The sequence below is a fragment of the Tamandua tetradactyla genome, chromosome 3, assembly GCF_023851605.1.
Source record: "Tamandua tetradactyla isolate mTamTet1 chromosome 3, mTamTet1.pri, whole genome shotgun sequence".
In the NCBI taxonomy this organism is placed as follows: Eukaryota; Metazoa; Chordata; class Mammalia; order Pilosa; family Myrmecophagidae; genus Tamandua; species Tamandua tetradactyla.
In genome coordinates this window covers 14434112-14459224 of record NC_135329.1, presented here as the reverse complement: position 1 = coordinate 14459224, position 25113 = coordinate 14434112, and the positions used below count along the sequence as shown (strand labels likewise).

Genomic DNA, 25113 nt, shown 5'->3' with positions numbered 1-25113 from the left:
GAAGTTGCGCTATCTAAACTCAAGGTATACACATAAACAATTCCCTCGTCACGCAATTCAAACCATTTCCTTTGGATTGGTTTCACTGCAGATGGAGAGCAGCCAGCCAACATCCACTTTCTAAAAATTATATATTTCCACATCTCAGATCCCTACTTCAGGTTAAGTATAGTAACTTTTGACTTTTCTTCATAAAGCTCATTAACTGTTTTTTTTCTGTGTGTTGCACAAACTTTCTTCAAATCTTTCTCTAAAGTTTAACTGTACACCAAAACATTTTATACTGACATTGCAAAAATTTCTACAGCAAATGGAAGCTTAAATACCTTTTTATAACAAGTAGGTGGTGTACAAAATTTATTTTGAAAGCAATGGACTTCAGGAATGTTGCTCCTCAGGTTTATATATTTTAAGCCATTTATTCATGTGTCTAAAACTTCAAAGTTAGTATGGCGGTGACATCTGTCCCACAGTGACTTGTCCATCAAGGGGCACTTCAGCTCAGATGTTCACTTTGTAGTTTGCTAGAACTCTGTGTAACCTCTAATTCACAAGCTCAGAAAGGTGTATGGTAAAAACACTCAGGACTTCAGAAACTCTTCCTCACTTTGCCACTGACCCTATTCCATTAAATTATATTCCAAATGCAAAAAAAAAAAAAAAAAGACATTGGTCTAGAAGTCTAATAAGAATTGAAAACAGGTGCACGTCTTGCATTCCAGGCAGACAAGCTAAACAACTACAAGATAATTAGTTACACACCATATTCCCTAATGAATAATAGGCTCTGCTTTATGTTATTCTTCAAATCTAACAAATTATTTAGTACTCTTAGAAAATCTACCTTGGTCACACTACCAAAATTAATTAACTGAGGAATCAGTGATTTCAAACATTTCATCAAAATGCGTTTCCCCAAATGCGTTTCCATCCTCTTGATAGCACTTTTGGGAAATGGAATTTAACTAAGGAAAATTTTGACTCAAAAGAGTTGTTGCCTTGTTTCTCTAAGATGCCTTGCTGAATTAGCACACAAGTCAAACTCTCCATCAGATGAGACCCTGCCTTACTCATGAGTATATATATATCCCAGAGAACCTAGCATAGTGTCTGGTTTTTGAATACACATAACATTGACACCCACTTTTTAATTTTTTTTTTGCATGGGCAGGCACGGGAAATCGAAGCTGGGTCTCTGGCATGGGAGGCGAGAACTCTGTCTGCTGAGCCACCGTGGCCCACCCTTAAATACACATAACAGTTAAATGTATTAAAAATAACTCATTCATCTTTTGAGCACTTACTAAGGGCCAGACCCTGTACTAATAATACACACCACTTCAAAAAATAGGTATGATTATTATTACCATTTTAAAGACGTAGAAATTTGCTCAACCTAAAAACTAAATGATTATTTTCCAAAGTTTCCAGAATTAAGCTAGTAAGTGATGTAGCTGGAATTCAGACCCACATCTGCCTGACTCCAGAGCTTCTGCTTGTAATCACCATATTGTGCAGCTTCCTAAAGAAGTGAAGTGAAATTCTCCTAGCCTTTACCTAAGCCAGCTCATTTGTTTTCTTGGATTTGGGGGAGGCAGACAGCTCCAGTTTTCTATAATAATGAGTTTTATCTTGAAATCAGACGTTTCTTTTCATGTACTTGTATCCTGTTTATATTTCACAAGAGAGCTCTAAAAGAAATTTATCTGGTTTCTTATTTTTAGCTTCATTTAAAAAAAAATTGTGGTAACACATATATAACAAAAACCTTGCCATTTTAACGGCTTTAAAGAGTACAATTCAGTGGCATTAGTTACATTTGCAATATTGTGCTCCCATCATTAGTATCTACTACCGAAACTTTTTCATCACCTCAAATGAAACTCTGTATTCATTAACTGTAACTCCTTTCTACTCCCTCTCCCCAGCCCCTAGTAAACTCTAATCTACCTTCTGTCTCTATGAATTTGCTTATTCTCCATATTTTCTGGGTACTTTCAATACCTGATTAAATTATTGGGAAATACAAATTGTGAACATTCTAAACCATTTCTCTCTCAAACGACAAAATGCATTGCTCATGTGATTTTTCAAGTACTTATTTATTTTTTAAAAAGGAACAATAGATTTCGAAAAATTTCATGGGTTAAGTGGGAACTTCCTTGAAGTCAGTGTTATCCCAGCAGCCACATGTCCGGCAGGAAATCTGCAGCCCGTGACAATAATGAACCCGTCACTTTCTTGGACCCTGGAGAGAACTGCAGCTTGTGCATCAAGGCAAGACAGAAAGCAAAAACTTTGCTTTTATATACATTACAATGTGGAATCTTACATTTCTAAAGAGGCTTTCGCCTCCTGCATGGCAAGTGATTGTAGGCATTGGCTCATTAAGGAGAGTCTGAACATTCTGATGGGACCGATAATCCCAACCCTATCTGCATGTGTTTATGTGTTTCTTCATCTGTTCACTTTGGGTTGGGAAGGGTGTCTCCTGACCCTATTCCCAGGTGAAGATGAAGATGGGCTTTTATGTTGATCGTTTTTAGGCAAGCTTTGATAAATACAGATGGATGGTACATGCAAAAAATTTCACTGGAGCGAGAGAGGGTCCTCAATCTATATTGCCAAGCCATTGGGTAATTTAACAACTCACAACCAAATTCCTCACCATATCAGCTGAACCCTATTTAGAAAGCACAGAGTTTGTTTCTTCAATATACTCTCAGTGAATAATTGTAATATTTACTTACAAGTTACACAGTAAACTCTCACCCATTCACAAAGGTTAAAATATAACCAACCTTCGTCCTTGGCTAAAATAATACATTGCTCAGAGATAAAACTATAACTCGTTACTCATATATACATAATCCCATGTCATCCTCAGAACAGCCAATGGGGTAGGTATTCCTGTTTTACAAATGAGAAAACTGAGACACAGAATTCAAGAATTGACAGATGTCTAAAGCCGTTAAGAAGCAGAACCTAGAATTGAGCCCAAGGCTATTTGCTTCCAAAACTCAACTTTATCTCAGTATCATAGTGCCTCTTATGTTTGCTTTTAAAAATTTAAACCAACTTCGGCAATATCCTCCTATTGGTTATTAAGCACTGCTAATTTGGATTTCTCCCTAACCCGGTGAGAATTAAAGAAAGAAGGGGACATGTCCTGCCAATTGAGACAAAAAGATGATTGTTTCCTAGGGCAGTACTAATTGGTGGGAGGCAGCTGCAGTATGGGCTCTGGAGTTAGGATAATGCAGGTCCACCCACTTTCTGTGTGACCTTGGACAAGTTACTTAATCTCTCTGTGCTTCAGTTTCCCTGCCAGTAAAATCAGACCATAAAAGAAACAAATTCAGCGTTCTTGGGGATTAAATAACATGCAGGGTGCTTAAACAGCAGTGTTTCCCCCTCAGTAAGCGCTCAATAAATCTCAACTATTTTCATTATTAATAAGCTGCCTGAACTAAATTTAGATTAGTGAACATGTAAATATCAGGTGGCACGACAAGCATGTGGATATTCAGAACGTTACTTTACCATAAAAAGATGATCAAAAAGCCCTTCCAAAGCCCAGGACTGCCTCTTGGTGATGGCTAAATGTATCTTTCTCAAACTAAAGAGCTTTGGCAATGGCTGGATTAAAATAAGGAGTGTGGATTCCTTGGCACTGCCTCACACGTAAACACTCTGAAGTCATTTAAATTAAACATTTAAAACTGTCTCATCCTCTCTCTGTCAATAAGCCTGGCCATCTTACAAACTGCGGGACTTGCTCTAAATGACGTTTTCTGAAAATTTCCCTTCACAGCTTGCATTACAGTACTTGGTGTCCCCAACTGTTTCTGCCCCAGAACAAAAGCGTAATTGCTACTGCTACAATACAGCCCTTTTTCTGAGATCATCATGAAGCCCTCGGAGCAATCAAGAGAGGGAGTTCTTGTAAGCAGCAAGCACTGCAACAAAATTCCTGGATCCCGAAGGCCAACACGAGCCGAGTAATCTCTGAGATTCGAATCGCTTTCTAATACCTACACCTCCCTGCAAACAGCTTTGCCTGGTGTCTGTTTCTGAGACCTTTCCGACATGTGCGCTCCCCTGCTTGCACAACTCAGGAAAACTGCGGGTCCCCTTTTCCCGCCTGTGCAGCGTGGACACGAGCAGGACTTGCAGCCCCGCCTGGGCTCTATTTTCTCGCAGTGGGGTCTAAGCCGAGGGCGAGGCTCGGGGCGGGATGTCCACCAGGCCAAACCCGGAGCCCTCGTGCCTCCGCCGCCGCCAGCGCGAACCCCACCTTCTCAGCCCTTCTGGGATAAGCACTGGGCACTTCCATTCCAGGCTGGGACCCAACCCCACCCCCCCCAAACGGCGGCCCCCGGAGAGGGCTCTGGGACTCACGCGGTGTCTCTGGGTCTCGGGGGCGTCTCCCCAGCGGGTTCCCGGGCCCTCGGGGTCTGGGAGTGGGCGCCTCCCATCGCTCCGAACTTGGCGCCCGGGCTGTACCCCGCAGTGCTCGCGCGCGCGCCGGCTCGACCCGGACCCGCAGGGCGGGCAGGCGGCGGCGGCGCGGAGGAGGAAGGGTGGGGCTGAGGGGCGGGCGGGGGCGGAGGGGGGCCGTGCCTCCGGGTCCCGACCGCCGGCCGAGCCGGGAAGGGAGGCTGCTTGAGACTCTGACAACTTCTCCAATTGCAGGGCTCGGCCTGTGCCGCGGCCGCCGTCCTCCCGCCCCGGGCACCGCGAGGAGATGTTGAGCGCCCAGGTCCCAGCAGGGGCGCGGCCGGAGCTGTCGGAGGGCCCAGGCGACAGGAGCCTAGTCTCTCAGCAAGGGATACCCGCCCCCACCCCCTGCCTCGGCCGCGGAGCACAACAGGTGGAACGGGTGGGAGCCCTGGTCCGCCCCGGACCCCGGGGACCCCGGGAGGTGTCCCCGTCGCAGGCTGCTGGGGCCGGGGCCGTCCGGCGGCGCTGCGGCCGCGGGCAGGTGCTGTGGGAGCCGCTGCAGGAACCGACGGTAAGAGGCCGGGTGGGGCAGCCACCCAGAGAAGAACCAGTAGCGAGTGGTATGTGACGGATGGGGAGCCCAAGACTACCTTTCGCAGGGCGGTGACCTCTCCAAACCACTTCTGCAAAGAGGTAGGATGGGGCTGGAGTTAGGGATAGAGAAAACTGAGTTCATCCTGTTTCTGTCCCCAGCTGTCTGGGTAACTTGGGACAAGTTACTACATCCTCTCTGGGCCTTCATCTACATGAGTTCATTTTTACCTCTTACTGTCACTTTCAACTCTGACAAGTCTTAGGGAAAAAAAAAAAAAACACTTTAATCCTCCCCATTGTATCCCGTGGTCCAGCCGCAACTAAGAATTCCATTTTCAGAATATTTCGTGCTCTTTTGCACCAGTCCCACCTCCCATCTCTCTGCTCCCCAACCATCTACACCCACCCGCGAGGCATGTTTTGTTTTTAAGATTGGCATAACCTTTTCTGCCTGGCTAACACCTATTCATCTTTCCAGATCCAAATCAAACCTTCCTTCCTCTAGGAAACCATCGTGCATCCTAATATTAAACTTTTTTTTTTTTTAGTATTACCTCTCTCCCCTACCAGAATGTAAGTTCCATTAAGAAAGGGAATTTGTTTTGTTCTTTTTCCCCCAGATTTGCTTGACATTTAACAGACATTCATAATTGTTGATAAATGCATTTACTCTATGCAAGCATTATCCCTTTCTTTCCCAATATCCCTATAGTATTTGTTAATTCCTCTGATATAGCACCCACTAATCGTTTTTAAATTTATTTATTTTTTATTATTAATTTTTAAATTTTTTTAAAAAAATAACAAAGCAAACATTCTTAACTTTTGATCATTCCATTCTACATATATCATCAGTAATCCACATATTCATCATCATGATCATTTCTTAGAACATTTGCATCGATTCAGAAAAAGAAATAAAATGAAAACAGAAAAAAATTGATACATACCATACACCTTACCCCTCCCTTTCATTGATCATTAGCATTTCAATTTAAATTTATTTTAACATTTGTTCCCCCTATTATTTATTTTTATTCCATACGTTTTACTCCTCTGTTGATAAGGTAAATAAAAGGAGCATCAGACACAAGGTTTTCACAATCACATACTCACATTGGGTAAGCTATATCATTATACCATCATCTTCAAGAAACATGGCTACTGGAACACAGCTTTGCATTTTCAGGCAGTTCCCTCCCTTCTCCATTACATCTTAACTAACAAGGTGTTATCTATTTAATGCCTAAGCATGACCTACAGGATAACCTTTCCACTCTATTTGGAATCTCTCAGCCATTGACACTTTATTTTGTCTCATTTTGCTCTTCCCCCTTTTGGTCGAGAAGATTTTCTCAATCCCTTGATGCTGCGTCTCAGCTCATTCTAGGGTTTTTCTCAATCCCTTGATGTTGAGTCTCAGCTCATTCTAGGATTTCTATCCCATGTTGCCAGGAAGGTCCACACCCCTGGGAGTCATGTCCCACGTAGACAGGGGGAGGGCAGTGAGTTTGCTTGTTGTGTTGGCTGGAGAGAGGCCACATCTGAGCAACAAAAGAGGCTCTCTTGGGGGTGACTTAACTTAGGCCTAATTTTAAGTAGGCTTGACTTATCCTTTGTGGGGTTAATGTTCATATGAACAAACCCTAAGACTGGGGGCTCAGCCTATAGCTTTGGTTGTACAGACTGCTTGTGAGAATATCAAGAATTCAACTTGGGGAAGTTGAATTTTCCCCCATTCTCACCATTCCCCGAAGAGGACTTTGCAAATACTTTTTTATTCACTGTTCAAATCACTCTGGGATTTATCAGGACATCACTCTGGACAAACCAACAAAATCTCATGCCCTACTTAAGATTCCATGTACTTATGGTGTTAATTAAGTTGTCTACATAAGTTATACTAGGAAATGCACTAGTCAAAATATAAATTTTGTACCAAATGAACATTTTTTGCTTTACACTCATAATCTATTTTGTAATTATTTCATTACTTTTCAGTCTTTCCACTGAATATGAGGTCTTTAGTAGCAGAAGTGCTTTCTTGTCTTCCTTATCTGGCACAATGCCTGCCTATCTAGGGGTTTATATACAATAAGTATTTTCTAAATGAATGAATGTGCCTAAGCACAAAGTTGTGTTTTTTTTTTTTTTAACTTTTTTATTGTATAATATAACATATATACAAAGCAAAGAAATAGAAAAGCGATAGTTTTCAAAGCACTCTTCAACAAGTAGTTACAGGACAAATCCTGGAGTTTGTCTTGGGCTACCAAACCATCATCTCAGATTTTTCTTTCCAGCTGCTCCAGAATATAGGAGGCCAGAAAGCTTAAATATTTTTTTTATCATCACAATCGACTTTTTTTCTTCTTTTTTTTGGTGAAAAACCATATATATGAAAAATCTAAAAATTTTCAAAGCACAGCACCACAATTAGTTGTAGAACATATTTCAGATTTTATCATGGGTTACAATTCCACAATTTTATGTTTTTACTTCTAGCTGCTCTAAAATACTGGAGACTAAAAGAGATATCAATTTAATGATTCAGCATTCATTTGCTAAGTCCTATCTTCCCTGTATAATGCCACCATCATCTTTGATCTTTCCATCCCTCTCTTTAGGTGTGTTTGGGCTATGGCCATTCTAAATTTTTTATTTTGCAAGGCTCTGTCGCTCATATGGAGTAGGGAGATGGAACTATCTGATGTTCTGGAGAGGTTGGGCTAGGTTTCAGGACTTATCTGGACTAGGGACCCATCTGGAGGTTGTAGGTTTCTGGAAGGTTACTCTAGGAACCGTTGTAGAATCTCATATATTGACCTAGGTTTTCTTTAGTATTGGCTGGAATGGTCCTGGTTGGGGTTGGCAGATTATGATAGGTAGCAAGGTCTAACTGAAGCTTGCATAAGAGCAGCGTCCAGAGTAGCCTCTCGACTCTATTTGAACTCTCTCTGTCATTGATACTTCATGAGTAACACTTCTTTTCCCCCTTTTGGTCAGGGTGGAATTGTTAATCCCATGGTTCCAGGGCTGGATTCATCCCTGGAACCATGGGATGACATACTATGTCACCAGGGAGACTTTCACGCCTGGATGTCATGACCCACGTAGCGGGGAGGGCAATGGTTTCACTTGCAGAGTTGGACTTAGAGAGACTGAGGCCACATCTGAGCAACAAAAGAGGTCCTCCAGAAGTAACTCTCAGGCATGCCTATAGGTATTCTAAGCTTCTCTGCTATCTACATAAGCTTCACAAGAGTAAGCCTCATGATCAAGGGCTTGGCCTATTGATTTGGGTGTCCCTAAAGTTTGATACAGTATCAGGGGATTCCTTCATGGTAAGGTTTAATAGTTCCATATTCTTTCTCCTATCCCTCAGGGAACTTTGCCAATACTTTTTGATTATCTGCTTAATATACTCTAGGATGTGTCCAGGCATTACAATAATCATACAGGATTAAAGGACCTCTTTCTTATTCTGTGCTTCCTGTGTTTCAGTGGTTCAAATGAGCTATACAGATAGGTTGAGTTAGATTATGCATTACAGAAAATTTCAGTTCCAGATCAAATAAACCTTTCTTCCACTGGTCTCAAAGAGTATGTGTGCTTTCTTGTCTTCCTCGTCTGGCACAATGTCTGCCTATCTAGGGGTTTATATACAATAAGTATTTTCTAAATGAATGAATGTGCCTAAGCACAAAGTTTTGTTTTTTTTTTAACTTTTTTTATTGTATAGTATAACATATATACAAAGCAAAGAAACAGCATAATAATAGTCCAATTATATTGGTTCTAAAATATAGACACTGTCTTCCTTTCCCCTATGTTCTGAATTACTTTAACCCCAACCTGTCCAACTTCATTCTTATCTCTAAATATCAGGTTATATATATAAAACAGCCTCTCAAAGGCTGATGGTTTCCTTTTGAACATAGTTCATAGTATGCAATAGCAGTTCTCCCCCTGTACCCTGGACTTAAACACTCTTTGTACAAGAATCATATCCTTGAAGTAATTCTTGCAAGAATGAATTCATATTTCTAGTGTGAATCAGTGGGACACGTAGGTCTATGCAACCCCTTTCAATCTTGTTCAGCTTCAATATGGTAATATTACTTCTAGACCCACTAGAGAACAACCTTCACTCCTATGTATTCCCTTACATTGGAGTTCAACCTCATTACAAAAAAAAACCCCACAAAGTTTTATGCTCAACATTAACACCATTCTTGACTGGAATCTACAGGAGAAGAACGGTGGGTGTGGTTACATTTTAACTTTTCCAGAAAGGATTAGTAAATTTATAATAGAGACTTGGATTTACAACAGATATTCTTTAGCTTCACTATTTTATATATCAAGCTTTGACTTCCTATTTATACATTATCTTCACGCCACTATGGCCAGAGGGCTCCTAGAGTTTAGGACGCTGACACATTTAGACATAAACAAGCTGAGTGGGTATTTGGGGTGGAGAAAATTTGTATTAATTAGTAAAAGTGTAGTGAGATCATCCACCCCCCTACACACGTGGGACATGACTCCAGGAATGTAAATCTCCCTGGTAATGTGGGACACAGCTTAGTGGGATTAAGAAAGCATTCTTGACCAAAAGGGGGAGAAGAAATGAAACAAAATAAAGTTTCAGTGGCTGAGAGATTCAAGTAAAGTTGAGAGGTCATTCTGGAAGTTATTCTTATGCGTTATATAGATACTCCCTTTTAGTTTCTAACATATTAGAATAGCTAGAAAGAAAAACCTGAAACTATTGAACTGTAATCCAGTAGCCTTGATTCTTGATGATGATTGTATAATATATAGCCTTTACGGTGTGTTCTAGTTTGCTAGCTGCTGGAATGCAACATACCAGAGACAGATTGGCTTTTAATAAAAGGGGATTTATTTTGTTAGTTCTTCAGAGGAAAGGCAGCTAACTTTCCACTGAGGTTCTTTCTTACATGGGAAGGCACAGGATGGTCTCTGCTGACCTTCTCTCCAGGCCTCTAGGTTCCAACAACCTTCCCCGGGGTGATTCCTTTCTGCATCTCCAAAGGCCTGGGCTGAACTGCGAGTGCTGAGATGAGGTATGCTGAGCTGCTTGGGCTGTGCTATGTTGAGCTCTCCATTTAAGCACCAGCCAATTAAGTCAAACATCAGGAGTCTGGAGGGAAAGGGAGAGGAGCAGGAGTGGCATCTCCAGGGAGGGCTTGCTCTAACTGCCACCCAGGATCCCCTCCCCAAGCCAGACCCTCACTGGCAAGGACTGCCCTCATTGCAGTAGGCACGCCTCCTAGCCGACTGCAGATGTAATCAGCAACAGATGAGGTTCACATACCATTGGCTCATGTCCACAGCAACAGAACTAGGTGCCTTCACCTGGTCTAGTTGACAACTGAATCTAACTACCACATGCTGTGACCGTGTGATTGTGTAAACCTTATGACAGACATGCTCTTTACCTAGTGTATGGACAGATGAGTAAGAAAATAAAGACAAAGATAAATAAATAATAGGGAGGGAATAAGAAGTTTGGGACGTTTTGGATGTTCTTTTTTATATTTATTTTTTTGAGTAACAAAAATGTTCTAAAATTGATTGTGGTGATGAATGCACAACTACTTAATGATACCGTAAACCATTGATTATATACTTTGGATGATTATATGGTATGTGAATATATCTCAATAAAATTGCACTAAAAAAAGTGTAGTGAGAATGGAATTGAGATTTTGTGGGAAGAGTTTCAAATAGCTACAGAAAATTGACTCTTGGCAGATAATTTTAAAACGTTTAAATTCCTCATGCATTTTTTCTGGGATATTTGGTCACTGTGATTGCAATGCCATCGATAATGAAAACAGAACTGTCAGAGTTGCTGTTCCAGAGGAACACTCAGCCTTTTCTACCAAGAAAGTTCCTTATTCTCAGTTGTCATTCCAAAGGAAAATGGGAGGAGGAGCGGCAGGAGAGGAGAATCACAGCCCATTTATAGTATTGTACTCCTTGTAAAGTATGGAACTGAAAAATTGCAATTTCTGATGTAAAAAGTTACTGGATGGACTTAACAGTCAAATGGACATGTTAAAGGAATGAGTATGTAAACTTTAAGAAAGACTAGTCAAAATTATCCAAACTGGGAAACAGAGGAAAAAGACTCAAAATAAAATAAAATCTTAGGAATCTTTTAGATGATATCCAACAGTTGAACATAGATGTAACTGGAGTCTCAGAAGGAGAGGAGAGAATGGAGTAGAAGAAATATTTGCGAAAATAATAACTGGACACTTCTCAAATGTACTGAAAGTCAGAGATGTGCAGCTGTAATATGCTAGACAAACACTAAATAGAATAAACATGAAGTTCACTTGAAGTCATGTACTGGTCAAACTGTTACGAATCTTGAAAGTATCAAAAGAACAACAAAATCATTTTCTGTGTGGTTCTTCTTTTATTGTTTCACTTTGCTGAAACTTCCATTTCTCTGCTGAGAATTCCATCCATTGAATACATCCTTTTTTTTTTTTTCGACTTCATTGACGATAGCTAAAACAGTCACTTAAGAACCTATACCTCTTTTTTTTTTTAACCTATGTCTTTTTAATCCCAATATATGGAGATCCCAGATTCTATTATTTTTCTCTGATGGGTGTTGGTTTTCGTTAGTTAGAGTAATTTTCTTGTTGGCCTTGAACTACAAACTGTTTCTTGGGTGGCGGCTCCAGTTTCAGTGCCGATCTTTTGTCTTTAGCTGAAGTGCTTTGAGTATACTTTGTATATATGTGGTTCAGAGTTTGATCAGAGATTTGGGTAGAGTTTGGAGATCCCTTCTGTGGCTCTTTTGTTTCTGGGATTCTCCCACTTTTATCAGCATTCATGGTTTCTTGGCTTCATTTTTCTCATTTCCCCAGATGACAAATATGAGTTTTTCCATTTTATGTAATTCCCCACTATCATAAAAGCCACTAACTCCATGGTTTGTAGTTGGCCCTAGGCTAAAAGCCTAGGAACTGGGGACTTACATCTCCTCTCCTCCAAGCTGACTTACAACCCCAGAACCTGTCTACTTCTGTTCCTTCTTCTGTACCTTCGGGTACTTGCTTTGTGTATTATATCCAGGTGTTGTAATTATTTTCTGCAGGAGGGTGGATATTACCTGGCATAGTCTATAATACCTAGAATTAGAAGACCACACACTGTTCTTATGAAATGATAATACCCAGAAGCATCATCTACTTTATTCATCACAGTTGTCCTAAATGACCTTGGCTTACTTTAAAAAGTCAAATCCAACTTGACAGATTCATTTAGAATACTGAAAATCATTTGCTGCAGGCCCTGAAGACAATTTTAAGGCTGAGATCCAAAAGAGTTGAGCAATGGGGGCATCCCTACTGTATTAGCTAGGGTTCTCTAGAGAAACAAAATCAGCAGGAGATATCCATAGATACAAAATTTATAAAAGCATCTCTCATAACTGTGGGAATGCAGAGTTCAGGGTCTATAGTACAGGCTGCAAACTGGTAACCAATGAAGGTCCTAATGAACTTCAGGAGAGGCTAGCTGGGCAACCGTGGGAATGGAAAAGTCCAAAATCCGTAGGGCAGGCTGTGAAGCTGGTGGCTCCAATGTAGGATCTGGATGAATTCCACAGGAGAGGTTCACCGTCTGAAGCAGGAAGAGTGACTCTTTCTTCTGAATCCTCCTTAAACACCTTCTGGTGATTAGAGTAAACATCACTCATTGAAGAAGACACTCCCCGTAGCTGATTACAAACACAATCAGCTGTGGATGCAGTCAATGTAATCATGATTTAAGTCCATAAAATGTCTTCATAGCAACATACAGGCCAGCGCTTGCCCAACCAGATGACCAGGCACTACAACTTGGCCAAGTTGACACATGAACCTGACCATGATACCTACATTGTTAGAATTAGTTTATAATCTCTCAAGATAACAAATGAATGTGGCAGAGATTCATATTCCCTAGGATCTGTTATCTGTTCTTCCCTTCTCCCTTAATTAAAAACAAAAGTAAGACCCTAAATTTTAGCTAGGCACACAGCTATTAGGAATAGAAACTACATTTCCTAGTCTCCATTGCACCTAGGTGGGACCACTTAAGTTTGGGCCAATGAGATGAAAGCAGGTGTCAAGTTCACCTTTCAGGAAGTATTAATGGAGGGGGGTGGATTGAGCCTTTCTTTGGCCCTTTCTTTTCTATGTCAGTTGGAATGCTGATTGAATAGCTAAATTCAAGCAGCCTTATTCAATCTTAGGGTGGAGCCTCTAGGCCTGTCCCAGGTTGCCTACTGTTATGGCTAGGTTAATGTGTCAACTTGGCCAGGTGATGGCACCCAGTTGTCTGACCAAGAAAGCGCTGGCCTAACCATTACCACAAGGGCACTTTGTAGCTACTTAATAAATCAGAAGGCTGGACTATTAAATCATTAGTCAGTTGATTGCCTCTATGGCTGATTACATCTGTGATCAGCTAAGGGGAGTGTTTTCTGCAATTAGAGAATCCAATCAAGTTGCAGACTTTTAGGGGAAAGGTAACGATGTCAGCACACACAGAAAAGAGAACTTTCATCTCTACTTCAGCCAGGCAACCTCCCCTGTGGAATCCCCTAAAGACCTTCATTGAGGTTACCAGCTCAGTCCCTGATCTATGGAATTTGGCCTCGTGCATCCCCACAGTTGCACAAGACATTTTTATAAAATCTCATATTTACAGATATCTCCTGTTGGTTCTGTTTCCCTAGAGAACTCTGACTCATACACCTACCTATACATTTCTTTCATGTGGGAGAAAATTAATGTGCTTTAATGCTATTTTAATTTTTAATTATTTTTATATTATTTAAGCCATTATTATTTGGGGTTGTTCTAGTTTGCTAGCTGCTGGAATGCAACATACCAGAGATGGATTGGCTTTTAATAAAAGGGGATTTATTTCGTTAGTTCTTCAGAGGAAAGGCAGCTAACTTTCAACTGAGGTTCCTTCTTACGTGGGAAAGCACAGGGTGATCTCTGCTGGCCTTCTGTCCAGGCCTCTGGGTTCCAACAACTTTCCCCAGGGTGAGTCCTTTCTGCATCTCCAAAGGCCTGGGCTGAGCGGCTGAGTGCTGAGATGAGGTATTCTGAGCTGCTTTTTGCTGTGCTATGTTGAGCTCTCTCATTTACACACCAGCCAATTAAATCAAATATCATTCATTGAAGCAGGTACGCCTCCTAGCCGACTGTAGATATAATCAGCAACAGATGAGGTTCACATGCCATTGGCTCATGTCCACAGTAATATAACTAGGCACCTTCACCTAGCCAAGTTGACACTTGAATCTAACTACTACAGGGGTTTTCTTTAAGAATCAGCTAAATAAAATCCTAATTAATACTACAGTCATTAAATTAAATTGGGGAGAAAAAAAGAGTCCCATTACTTTGTAGTTAAACCACCTGTACCTGGAAGAACTTTATTACTTACAGCGCTGCCAGGAATCACTCCACCCTACCCCTGGATAAAGAGGGTTGTATAAGCTAGCCCTAAACCTAATACTTCCAAAGACTTGGGAACACCTTAAAAGTTTGAGTAGAACACTTCAGGCTGATAAATTCCTATGTGCTTAAAAGTTATTTTATCAGAGTGATCCCCACAGCCTGCCACTAGCACTGCTCAACCCTGCACTTGGCTCCGGCTACAGCGTGTTGCTCTTTGCCTCCCTTGCTTGCCTCCTATCAGTCACCACTGCCCAAGGTCTTCTACAACCAGATCTTCATAGACAACAAATGGAAAGATGCCCTCCGCAAGAAAACATTTCCCCTGTCCACCCATTCACGGGAGAGGCCATCTGCCAGGTAGGTAAAGGAGACAAGGAAGACGTGGACAGGGCAGTGAAGGCTGCTATGGCCACGTTCTGGCCGGATTCACCCTGGCTCAGGATGGATGCTTCCCATGGTGGCTGCTGCTGAACCTCCTGGCTAATTTGATTGAGCAGGACAGCAGCTACCTGGTGGCCTTGAAGACCTGGTACAATGTCAAATCCTATGTCATTTCCTACGTGGTGGATTTGGACTTGGTCCTCAAATGTCTCCCTTATCATGCAGGCTGGGCTGGTACATACCATGGGAAAACCATTCCCATTGATGGGGCTTCTTCACCTACACCTGCCATGAATCCGTGGGGGTGTGCGGGCACATCGTCCCATGGAAATTCTTGCTGCTGAGGCAAGCATGGAAACTGGGCCCAGCTTGGCAACCAGAAATGTGGTCATGATGGAGGTGGTAGAGCAGATTGCAGTCACTGCCTTCTACGTGGCCAACTCGATTTATGAGGCTGGATTTGCCCCTGGCTTGGTCAACTTTATTCTGTTTTTGTCCAACAGCTGGTGCTGCCATCGCTTCCCACAATGAGGCGGACAGAGTGGCATTCACTGACCCTACTGAGGCCGGCTGCTGCATCCAGGTTGTGTCAGGGAGCAGCAACCTCAAAAGAGTGACCCTGGAGCTGGGGGAAAAGAGCCCCAACATCATCATGTCAGACGCTGATATGGACTGAGCCGTGGAGCAGACCCACTTCGCCCTGCTCTTCAGCCAGGGCCAGTGCTGTGCCATAGGCTCCCAGACTTTCATGCAGGAGGACATCTACGCAGTGTTCGTGGAGCAGAGCATAGCATAGCATTGCCCGGGGCCAAGTCTCAGGTGGTGGGGAATCCCTTTGACAGATGGACAGAGCAGGAGCCGCATACAGACAAAACTCAGTTTAACAAGATCCTTGGCTACATCAAATCTGGGAAGCAGGAGGGGGCAAAGCTGCTGTGTGGTGGAGGGGCTGCTGCTGACCGTGGCTACTTCATCCAGCCCACTGTGTTTGGGGATGTACAAGATGGCACGACCATTGCAAAGGAGAAGATCTTTGGGCAAGTGATACAGACCATAGAGGAAGTTGTCAGGAGAGCCAACAAATTCCAAGCACAGCCTGGCACCATGTGCTATAATGCTATAATGCATCTTGAAGCCACCAGTCACCATTTGGTGGCTTCAAGATGTCTGGCAATGGCCGGGAGCTCAGCGAATATGGCCTGCAGACATACACTGAAGTGAAAACGGTCACAGAGTTCCTCAGAAGAAGTCAAAGAACCACACCAACTTCCTGAGTCACCAAATGATGCAAAGTAATGAGATCAGCAGCAAAACCAGAAAAATGTCCTTTGCGCTCTGAAAGTCTCAAAGGAGAAACTCTAAAAAAATCTCTTTGATCAAGAAAGTCCTGGATTCAATTTGATAAATAGCGTAGAGAGGTGGGGTGAAGAATATATGAGAAGTTTTTTAAACTGCAACAAATATTATAGCTTTCAGGGTGATTTTTTTTTTTTTTAAAAAGCTTTTGTAATATTTTATTTCTGAAGCCTAGTGGTGAATAGTGGGTCCCTTATACCCTACCAGATGTTTGAAATGTTTCATTAAAAAGTTTTAAAAAGTTCAGACTTCCGGAGAAGATGGCGACTTAGTAAGACGCGCGGGTCTTAGTTCCTCCTCCAGAAAAGCAACTAAAGAAACAGAAACAATACGAAACAGCTCCCGGAGTCACAACAGAGACCAAAAAGACAGCGTACCCCATTCTGGAACAACTGAACGGGCAGGGAGAATCTGCTGCGGTGAGATACCCGAGGGGCGCGCGTTTTCCCGGCCGGGGCGGCTGGCGACTGGGGTCCCCTCCACGCACGTGGCTCCCCAGTCTGACTGGGAACGTTGGATAGTGGGGCCCTCCCGTCACACTTGGCGTTTCGGGCCAGCTGGGCAATTAGGACCGGCACTCTCCCAAGCCGCGGCAGCCAGCGACCCCCGCCTCCACACGCGGTTTCCCGGGCCGACTGCTGTGCAGACAGACGAGCGCCATGAGCACCACCTACTGGGCAGGAAAAGAAAAACAGAGCCCAGAGATTTCACAGAAAAAGCTTTCAACCAGCTGGGTCCCACACCCAGGGAAATCTGATCAAATGCCCAGACACCAGCAGAAAATAATGGATGACGCTCGGAAAATTGAAGATATGGCCCAATCAAAGGAACAAACCAATAGTTCAAATGAGATACAGGAGCTGAGACAACTAATGCTGAATATACGAACAGAAATGGAAAAACTCTTCAAAAACCAAATCAATAAATTGAGGGAGGACATGAAGAAGACATGGGCTGAACAAAAAGAAGAAATAGAAAATCTGAAAAAACAAATCACAGAACTTGTGGGAGTGAAGGACAAAGAAGAAAAAATGGAAAAAACAATGGATACCTACAATGGTAGATCTAAAGAGACAGAAGCTACGATTAGTGAACTGGAGGATGGAACATCTGAATTCCAAAAAGAAACAGAAACTATAGGGAAAAGAATGGAAAAACTTGAGCAGGGGATCAGGGAACTGAATGACAATATGAAGCGCACAAATATACGTGTTGTGGGTGTCCCAGAAGGAGAAGAGAAGGGAAAAGGAGGAGAAAAACTAATGGAAGAAATTATCACTGAAAATTTCCCAACTCTTATGAAAGACCTAAATTTGAAGATCCAAGAAGTGCAGCGCACCCCAAAGAGAATAGACCTGAATAGGCGTTCTCCAAGACACTTACTAGTTAGAATGTCAGAGGTCAAAGAGAAAGAGAGGATCTTGAAAGCAGCAAGAGAAAAACAATCTGTCACATACAAGGGAAACCCAATAAGACTATGTGTAGATTTCTCAGCAGAAACCATGGAAGCTAGAAGACAGTGGGATGATATATTTAAATTACTAAAAGAGAAAAACTGCCAACCAAGACTCCTATATCCAGCAAAATTGTCCTTCAAAAATGAAGGAGAAATTAAAACATTTATAGACAAAAAGTCACTGAGAGAATTTGTGACCAAGAGACCAGCTCTGCAAGAAATACTAAAGGGAGCACTAGAGTCAGATACGAAAAGACAGAAGAGAGAGGTATGGAGTAAAGTGTAGAAAGAAGGAAAATCAGATATGATATATATAATACAAAAGCCAAAATGGTAGAGGAAAATATTATCCAAACAGTAATAATACTAAAGTTAATGGACTGAATTTCCCAATCAAAAGACATAGAATGGCAGAATGGATTACGACCCAGCAATACCACTGCTAGGTATCTACTCAAAGGACTTAAGGGCAAAGACACAGATGGACATTTGCACACCAGTGTTTATAGCAACATTATCTACAATTGCAAAGAGATGGAAACAGCCAAAATGTTCATCAACAGACGAGTGGCTAAACAAACTGTGGCGTATACCTACGATGGAATATTATGCAGCTTTAAGACAGACTAAACTTATGAAGCATGTAATAACATGGATGGACCTAGAGAACATTATGCTGAGTGAGCCTAGCCCAAAACTAAAGGACAAATACTGTAAGGTCCCACTGATGTGAACCGACATTCGAGAATCAGCTTGGAATATATCATTGGTAACAGAGACCAGCAGGAGTTAGAAACAGGGTAAGATAATGGGTAATTGGAGCTGAAGGGATACAGACTGTGCAACAGGACTAGATACAAAAACTCAAAAATGGACAGCACAATAATACCTAAGTGTAATGTAACTAGGTTGGAACACTGAATGAAGCTGCACCTGAAATATGGTTTTTTTGTTCGTTTGTTTGTGTGTTTGTATCTTTTGTTTTTGTTTCTTTTCTTTTTCCTTTATATATATATATATATATTATTAGTATTATTATTTTAATTCTCTTCTCTATATTAACATTCTATATCTTTTTCTGCTGTTTTGCTAGTTCTTTTCCTAAATCGATGCAAATGTACTAAGAAATGATGATCATACATCTATGTGATGATACTAAGAATTACTGAGTGCATTTGTAGAATGGAATGATTTCTAAATGTTGTGTTAATTTCTTTTCTTTTTTTGATTAATAAAAAAATTAAAAAAAAAAAAAAAGTTTTAAAAAGTTCAAAAAAGAAGTTGGAAAGTTGTTTGGCCTGGGGCCGGCGATGGTGCACAGCCTGTCATGCTAGAGATCAAGGTTTGGTTCCCGGTGCCTGCCCATGCAAAAAAAACAAAACAAAACAAAACAAAAAACCCAGTTGTTTGGCCTGCAAAATGCAATCAGATCTATGCTGCACCATAAATCAGGGAGCTTTCCATATAGGATGGCCTGAAAGTATCCAGGGACTCTGCTAAATTTACTTGTTAATTTCAACAGTTTATTTTCAAGTTGTTTTGTATTTCTTTCTTTCTTTTTTTTTTTTTAACATAAATTGTCATTATTTGCAAATAATGGCAGTTATATTTCTTCCTTTTCAACTCTTATAGATTTTCCCCTCAATTAACTCAAGAGGCCCTTCAGCAGAAGTTTCAAGAGACCTGTTAATTGCAGGCACCTTTGTTTCACTCAATCTAAGAGGGTCAGGGTGATTTTTAAAAAAATTTTAAAATTCTTTTTAAAATACCAAAAAACACTAAACAAACGCAAACATTCATAATTTTTGATCATTCCGTTCTACATATATAATCAGTAATTCACAATATCATCACATAGTTGCATATTCATCATCATGATCATTTCTTGGGACATTTGCATCTATTCAGAAAAAGAAATAAAAAGAAAACAGAAAAAAATTCATACATACCATACCCCCCACCCCTCCCCCTCACTGATCACTAACATTTCACTCTAAATTTATTTTAACATTTGTTCCCCCTATTATTCATCTTTATTCCATATGTTTTACTCGTCTGTTGATAAGGTAGATAAAAGGAGCATCAGACACAAGGTTTCCACAATTACACAGTCACATTGTGAAAGCTATATCATTATACAGTCATCTTCAAGAAACATGGCTACTGGAACACAGCTGCATATTTTCAGGCAGTTGTTTCAGGGTGATTTTTAAAGATAGATTCAAATGTCTTATCCTGTCTATCTGATATACTTCTGTAACTTGCCTTCACGGGGAAAAGAAAGCTATTGTTTAAAATTATTTTTATAATTAAATTTGAGGCAACAGCTAGCACCTTGCTTTGTATTCTGAACTGAAAATCATTAAAAACAGTGCTGCTCTTAAAAAAAAAAGTTCTTTTATCTATTAGATAGCCTAGATGAAATGGACAAATTCTTAGAAACACACAAACTACCTATAGTAATTCAAGAAGAAATGGATGATTTCAACAGACCAACAACAAATAAAGAGATTGAGTTAATATAAAAAAAATCTCTCAGCAAAGAAAAGTGCACTAAATTGGGAAAAAACTGTTTCCTCAGCAAATGGTGCTGAGAAAACTGGACATCTATAGGCAAGAGAATGAAAGTGGACCACTGCCTCACACCATACACAAAATGGATCAAAGACCTAAATGTAAGAGCTAAAACTATAAAATTCTTAGAGTAAGGCATACTGAAATATCTACAAAACCTTGTATGAGGCAATGGATTCTTAGGCTTTGTACTGAAAACATGAACAACAAAAGAAAAAATAGATAAACTGGACTTCATCAAAATGAAAAACATTTGAGCATCTAAGGACATTATTAAGAAAGTAAAAAGGCAAATAACAGAATGGGAGAAAATATTTGGAAACCATATGCCTGATATTCTGATATCCAGAATATACAAAGAACACTACAACTTAACAACAGAAAGACAAACAACCCAATTTAAAAATGAGCAACAGACTTCAATAGATATTTCTCCAAAGAAGATGTAGAAATGGCCAATAAGTATACAAGAAGATGTTCAACATCATTAGTTATTAGGAAAACGTAAATCAGTATCACAATGAGATGCCATTTCACACCCTCTAGAATGGCTACTATTAAAAAATAATAACAAGCAATGGGGAGTTAAATCTTAAAAAAAAATAAAAGCTGAAAATAACAAGTATTAAAGAGGGTGTGGATAAATTATTGGTGGGAATGTAAAGTGGTGCAGCCACTCTGGAAAACAGGTTGACAGTTCCTCAGCAAGTTAAATATAGACTTACAATACAACCTGGCAGTCCCTCTTTCAGGTAATATATTCAAAAGAATCGAAAGAAGGGATTCATACATATATTTGCACACCAAAGTTCATAGTGGCATTATGCACAATTGCCACAAGATGGAAGCAACCCAAGTGCCCATCAACCAATGAATGGATAAACAAATGTGATATATACATATAATGGAATGTTATTCAGTCATAAAAAGGAATGAAGTTTTGTTATGTTATATGCAACAATATGGATGAACCATGAAGAAATCATGTAAAATAATCCAGACACAAAAGGACAAATACTGTATGAGCTCACTGATGTAAAATAATTAGAACAGGAAAATTTATAGAGTCAGAAACTAGAATATAGGTTACCAGGGACCAGGGTGGAGGTAGAGAATGGGGAATTAATCCTTAATGGGTACACAGTTTCTGTTTGGGGTGATGGAAAAGTTTTGGCAATGGATGATGGTGATGGTGGCACAACACTGTGAATGGAATTAACAGTTCAAATATGAATTTGAACACCACATAGTTGAATGAAGTTAAAAGAGGAAATTCTTGGGGTATATATTTACTAGAATAAAAATTAAAAAAAAAACATAAGAATTTACAGTTCACAACATTGAACCCTAATGTAAACTATGGATTATAGTTAACAGTCTAATTATAATAGTATTGTTTCATCATTTGAAACAAAGATACCACACTCATGCAAGAGTTAATAATAGGGAAAACTTTGTGGATGGTGGGGGGAGGGTATATGGGAACTCTGTATTTTCTGTAAATCTTCAATTTCTCTAATTTAAAAAAGCAAAAAAATAAAATAAATAAATAAAAGGATAAATATAGTCTGGATAACTATATAAAGAACTCCTACAACTCAATAACAACACCACCAAGAAAAAGCAATTAAAAAGGGCAAGGGTCTTGAATAAACATTTCTTTAAAGAAGATTTACAAATGGCCAATAAGCACATTAAAAAGATGCTCAACATCATTAGCCATTAGGGAAATGCAAATCAAAACCACAATGAGATGTCATTTCCCACCTGCTGGAATGGCTGCTATTTTTTTTTAAAAAAAAAAAGAACATAAAATAATCAGTTCTGGTGAGGATGCAGAGAAATAGGAACCCTTGTATATTATTGGTGGGAATGTGAAATGGTGCAGTCACTGTGGAAAAACGTTTGGCATTTCTTCAAAAAGTTAGACATAAAACTACCATATGACTCATCGTCCCACTTCTAGGTAGTATATACCAAAAGAACTAAATGCAGGAACTTAGATATATTTATACACCAACATTCATAACAGTGTTATTCACAATTGCCAAAAGGTGGAAGCAAACCAAATGTCCACCAGCACATGAATGAATAAACAAATTATAGAATATGGCCCAGCCTTAAAAGTGAAAGAAGTCCTGGTACATGGCACTCCTGGATGAACCTTGGTGACATTATGTTGAGTGAAGCAAGTCAGACACAAAAGGAGAGATATTGTATGATTCCACTTATATCTAATAGCTAGAAGATGCACATGTATAGAGACAGAAGTAGATTACCAGGGGCAGGGGAAATGGGCGATGAGGAATTAATGCATAATGGCTGCAGGGTTTCTGTTTAGGGTGATTGGAATGACTTGTGGTAAACGTGAAAGGCTGGTGGAGGCCCACTGAATGGCATGCCTGGGAGTGGTTGAGATAGAAAAGTTTATATTATATATATGTTCCCACAATTAAAAAACAGAAAGATCACTAAAGAGATAATGACAATTAAATGCAATATATGATCCTGGACTGGATAATGTGGGAGGAAAAGCCCCAAAGGATATTATTAGGATATATGAAAAATATGGAATGTCGACTGGAAACTTAATATCGATGTTAAAATTCTTGAACTTGATAACCGTACTTAAGGGGATTACTTAAGTGCATATCCTTATTCTTAGAAAATGTACATGGACATATTGTGTTTCGAGGAGTATAATATACGCAACCTACTCTAAAATGTTTAGAAAATTGATATATAGGCAGACAGACAGCTGGATTGATAGATGGTTAGATAGATAGATGGAAAGATAGAATGATACAGGAAATGTGTCAAGATATTAAAATTGGTGGATTTCGGCATCTGGCAGGGGAGGCATGTTGGTGTTCTCTATATGGGCATTGTTTTTGCAGCTGTTCTCTAAATTTGAAATTATTTCATGATAATAATTACATTTAAGGAAAAAAAAGCCTTTTACCTGTAGCATTTATTTGTGACACCACTCTTATCAATGTATGCATCTCTTCCTTTCACTTTACCTTTTTTTTTTTCTTTTCTCTTATTCTCCTTTTAATATCTCTGGCTTTCTTTTTCTGTAGACTTTTTCAGTCTTTCTCCCCTTGCTGATTTTCCTCAGAGCTCTCAGGGGACCCTACTGCTTTGCTGGAAACCTGAATCTTGTTGCCTGGGTTTGGATAGAGCTTCTTTCAGCTGGCTGCTAGGCAGTGACTTAAGGTTTTAGCCCTGAGGAGAAGCTGCTGCTGAAAGGAAAAGGAAAATAAAAGCCCTGAGGCTCAACTCCAGCTGAATTTGTCCGTAAAACTGCCCTACACCCATTATTGCTGAGCAAATCTATGCCTTAGCCCAAACAAACGTCCTCCCATTTAATCTTTCCTTTCCCTACTCCCTCAAAGCTGTCCTTAGTGATTCATTCATTCATTTATTCATTCATCAATTATTTATTAAAATGCCTACCTTGATGTCTGCCTTAATCTAATTTCATGGTTGCAAAAATGTTGGAGAGGTGAGAGTTGTCAGCAGTCTCAAGGTGACCCTTTCACAAATCCATACCCTAATCTCACCTGACATCATGTTTTGGTCCTGCCTAAATATAACAAAAAATCAAAATTAATAGGCCGATTCATAGAACAGAGCCAGAAGAACCTTTAGAGGGCATATAGTTCTGTCTTCTTATTTTAATATGGGAAATTTAGTTAAGTCCTAAGGTGGTAGAGACTTGACCAAGATTATAGAGACAGGGGCAAAACTGGAGCCAGGAAACAGATCTGCCTGAGAAATGAGGATTTAACAAATGATTATAACCATTGACTCATTATATAGATACTTCTTTTTAGTTTCTAGGATCATACCTGGTTCTTTGCTCTTTCCACAAAAATTATTCCCTTTATCCATACTTAATCCAAATACAATGGTTACATGTCTGTTATTTTTATCAGAAAATAAAAATGTTTTACTTTAAAATCCCATTCCAGGTATACCCTGTGTCAAAGAAAGGAGCTATGTGTGGTGATTTGTTTTTGAATCTGTTCTCAGTTTATTCTGTAGAGTGGACATGGTGACCAAGACCAGTAAATTTTCTCTGACCTTGGAACCCTTGGGACTGGAAGAAAATTAAGTCAAGGGAAAGTCCCATGCTTACTGGAAAGGTTTTCCAGCCAGGAATCATTTCCAGCCAGGAATCATTCGCCTAAAGCCATTTTTCAGAAATTCTTCTACAGTTCCACCAGCCACTGTGTGCGTCTGTTCTCTAACACTTTATGCTAGCAAAACCAAATTCTGGCCAAAAAAAAAAACCCCAAACAGAAAAACTTTCTGCCCTTTGTTTTAAGGGGATGCAGCTGCACCTGTAATAAGTAGGCAGTTCCAGAAGAGCGCTAGTGCTTCATACCCGTGGCCCAGTTTTCTACTGTGGAAAATGCTGCAAAATGAAAAATTTCAGCCTGTATCCTTAAGGAGAGGATAAAGGCAAGATTTTTTCCCCCCAGCATCTTTTATGTTTTGTTTCATTTACTTGCCATTTCTATTCCTCTGTGATTCAGGGACAGTTTGCTCTTTATTGATCTTTTTTTTAAACAGTCTTTTTTTATAGGTAGAGATAGAACCAACTCTAATTCAAACATCTTGAACTCAGCAACCACACGTGTCTTCTTGGAATATGAACTTATAGTGCTTTTTAGGTCTTATCTAACTTTGGAGTAGTGACTTGGGGCAACCTTTGGGTATTTAAACATGGATTCTAACCCCATTGCCTACACTGGGTGTGGGAGGGTGGGGAGAGTCCATCCACCACTGCTTTGT

General features: G+C 40.2%; 1 protein-coding gene and 1 pseudogene across 7 annotated transcripts in view; one reads left to right on the top strand and one right to left on the bottom strand.

The window, feature by feature from the left end:
* Positions 1–25113, bottom strand: part of TACC1 (transforming acidic coiled-coil containing protein 1) — a 146886-nt gene that overhangs the window by 109291 nt on the left and 12482 nt on the right. For 2 of the 7 annotated variants that reach the window (XM_077152515.1, XM_077152517.1), the window contains exon 1: positions 4402–4550. The exons of 3 other annotated variants lie outside the window; for them this stretch is intronic. In XM_077152515.1, coding sequence (XP_077008630.1) covers positions 4402–4478 — 77 coding nt within the window. In that variant the 5' untranslated portion in view covers positions 4479–4550. Of the gene's footprint in view, positions 1–4401; positions 4551–25113 lie in introns of those variants that run through there. 2 more of the 7 variants (XM_077152525.1, XM_077152520.1) reach the window with 2 other exon arrangements.
* LOC143675497 (aldehyde dehydrogenase, mitochondrial pseudogene) lies at positions 4748–16404 on the top strand (annotated as a pseudogene).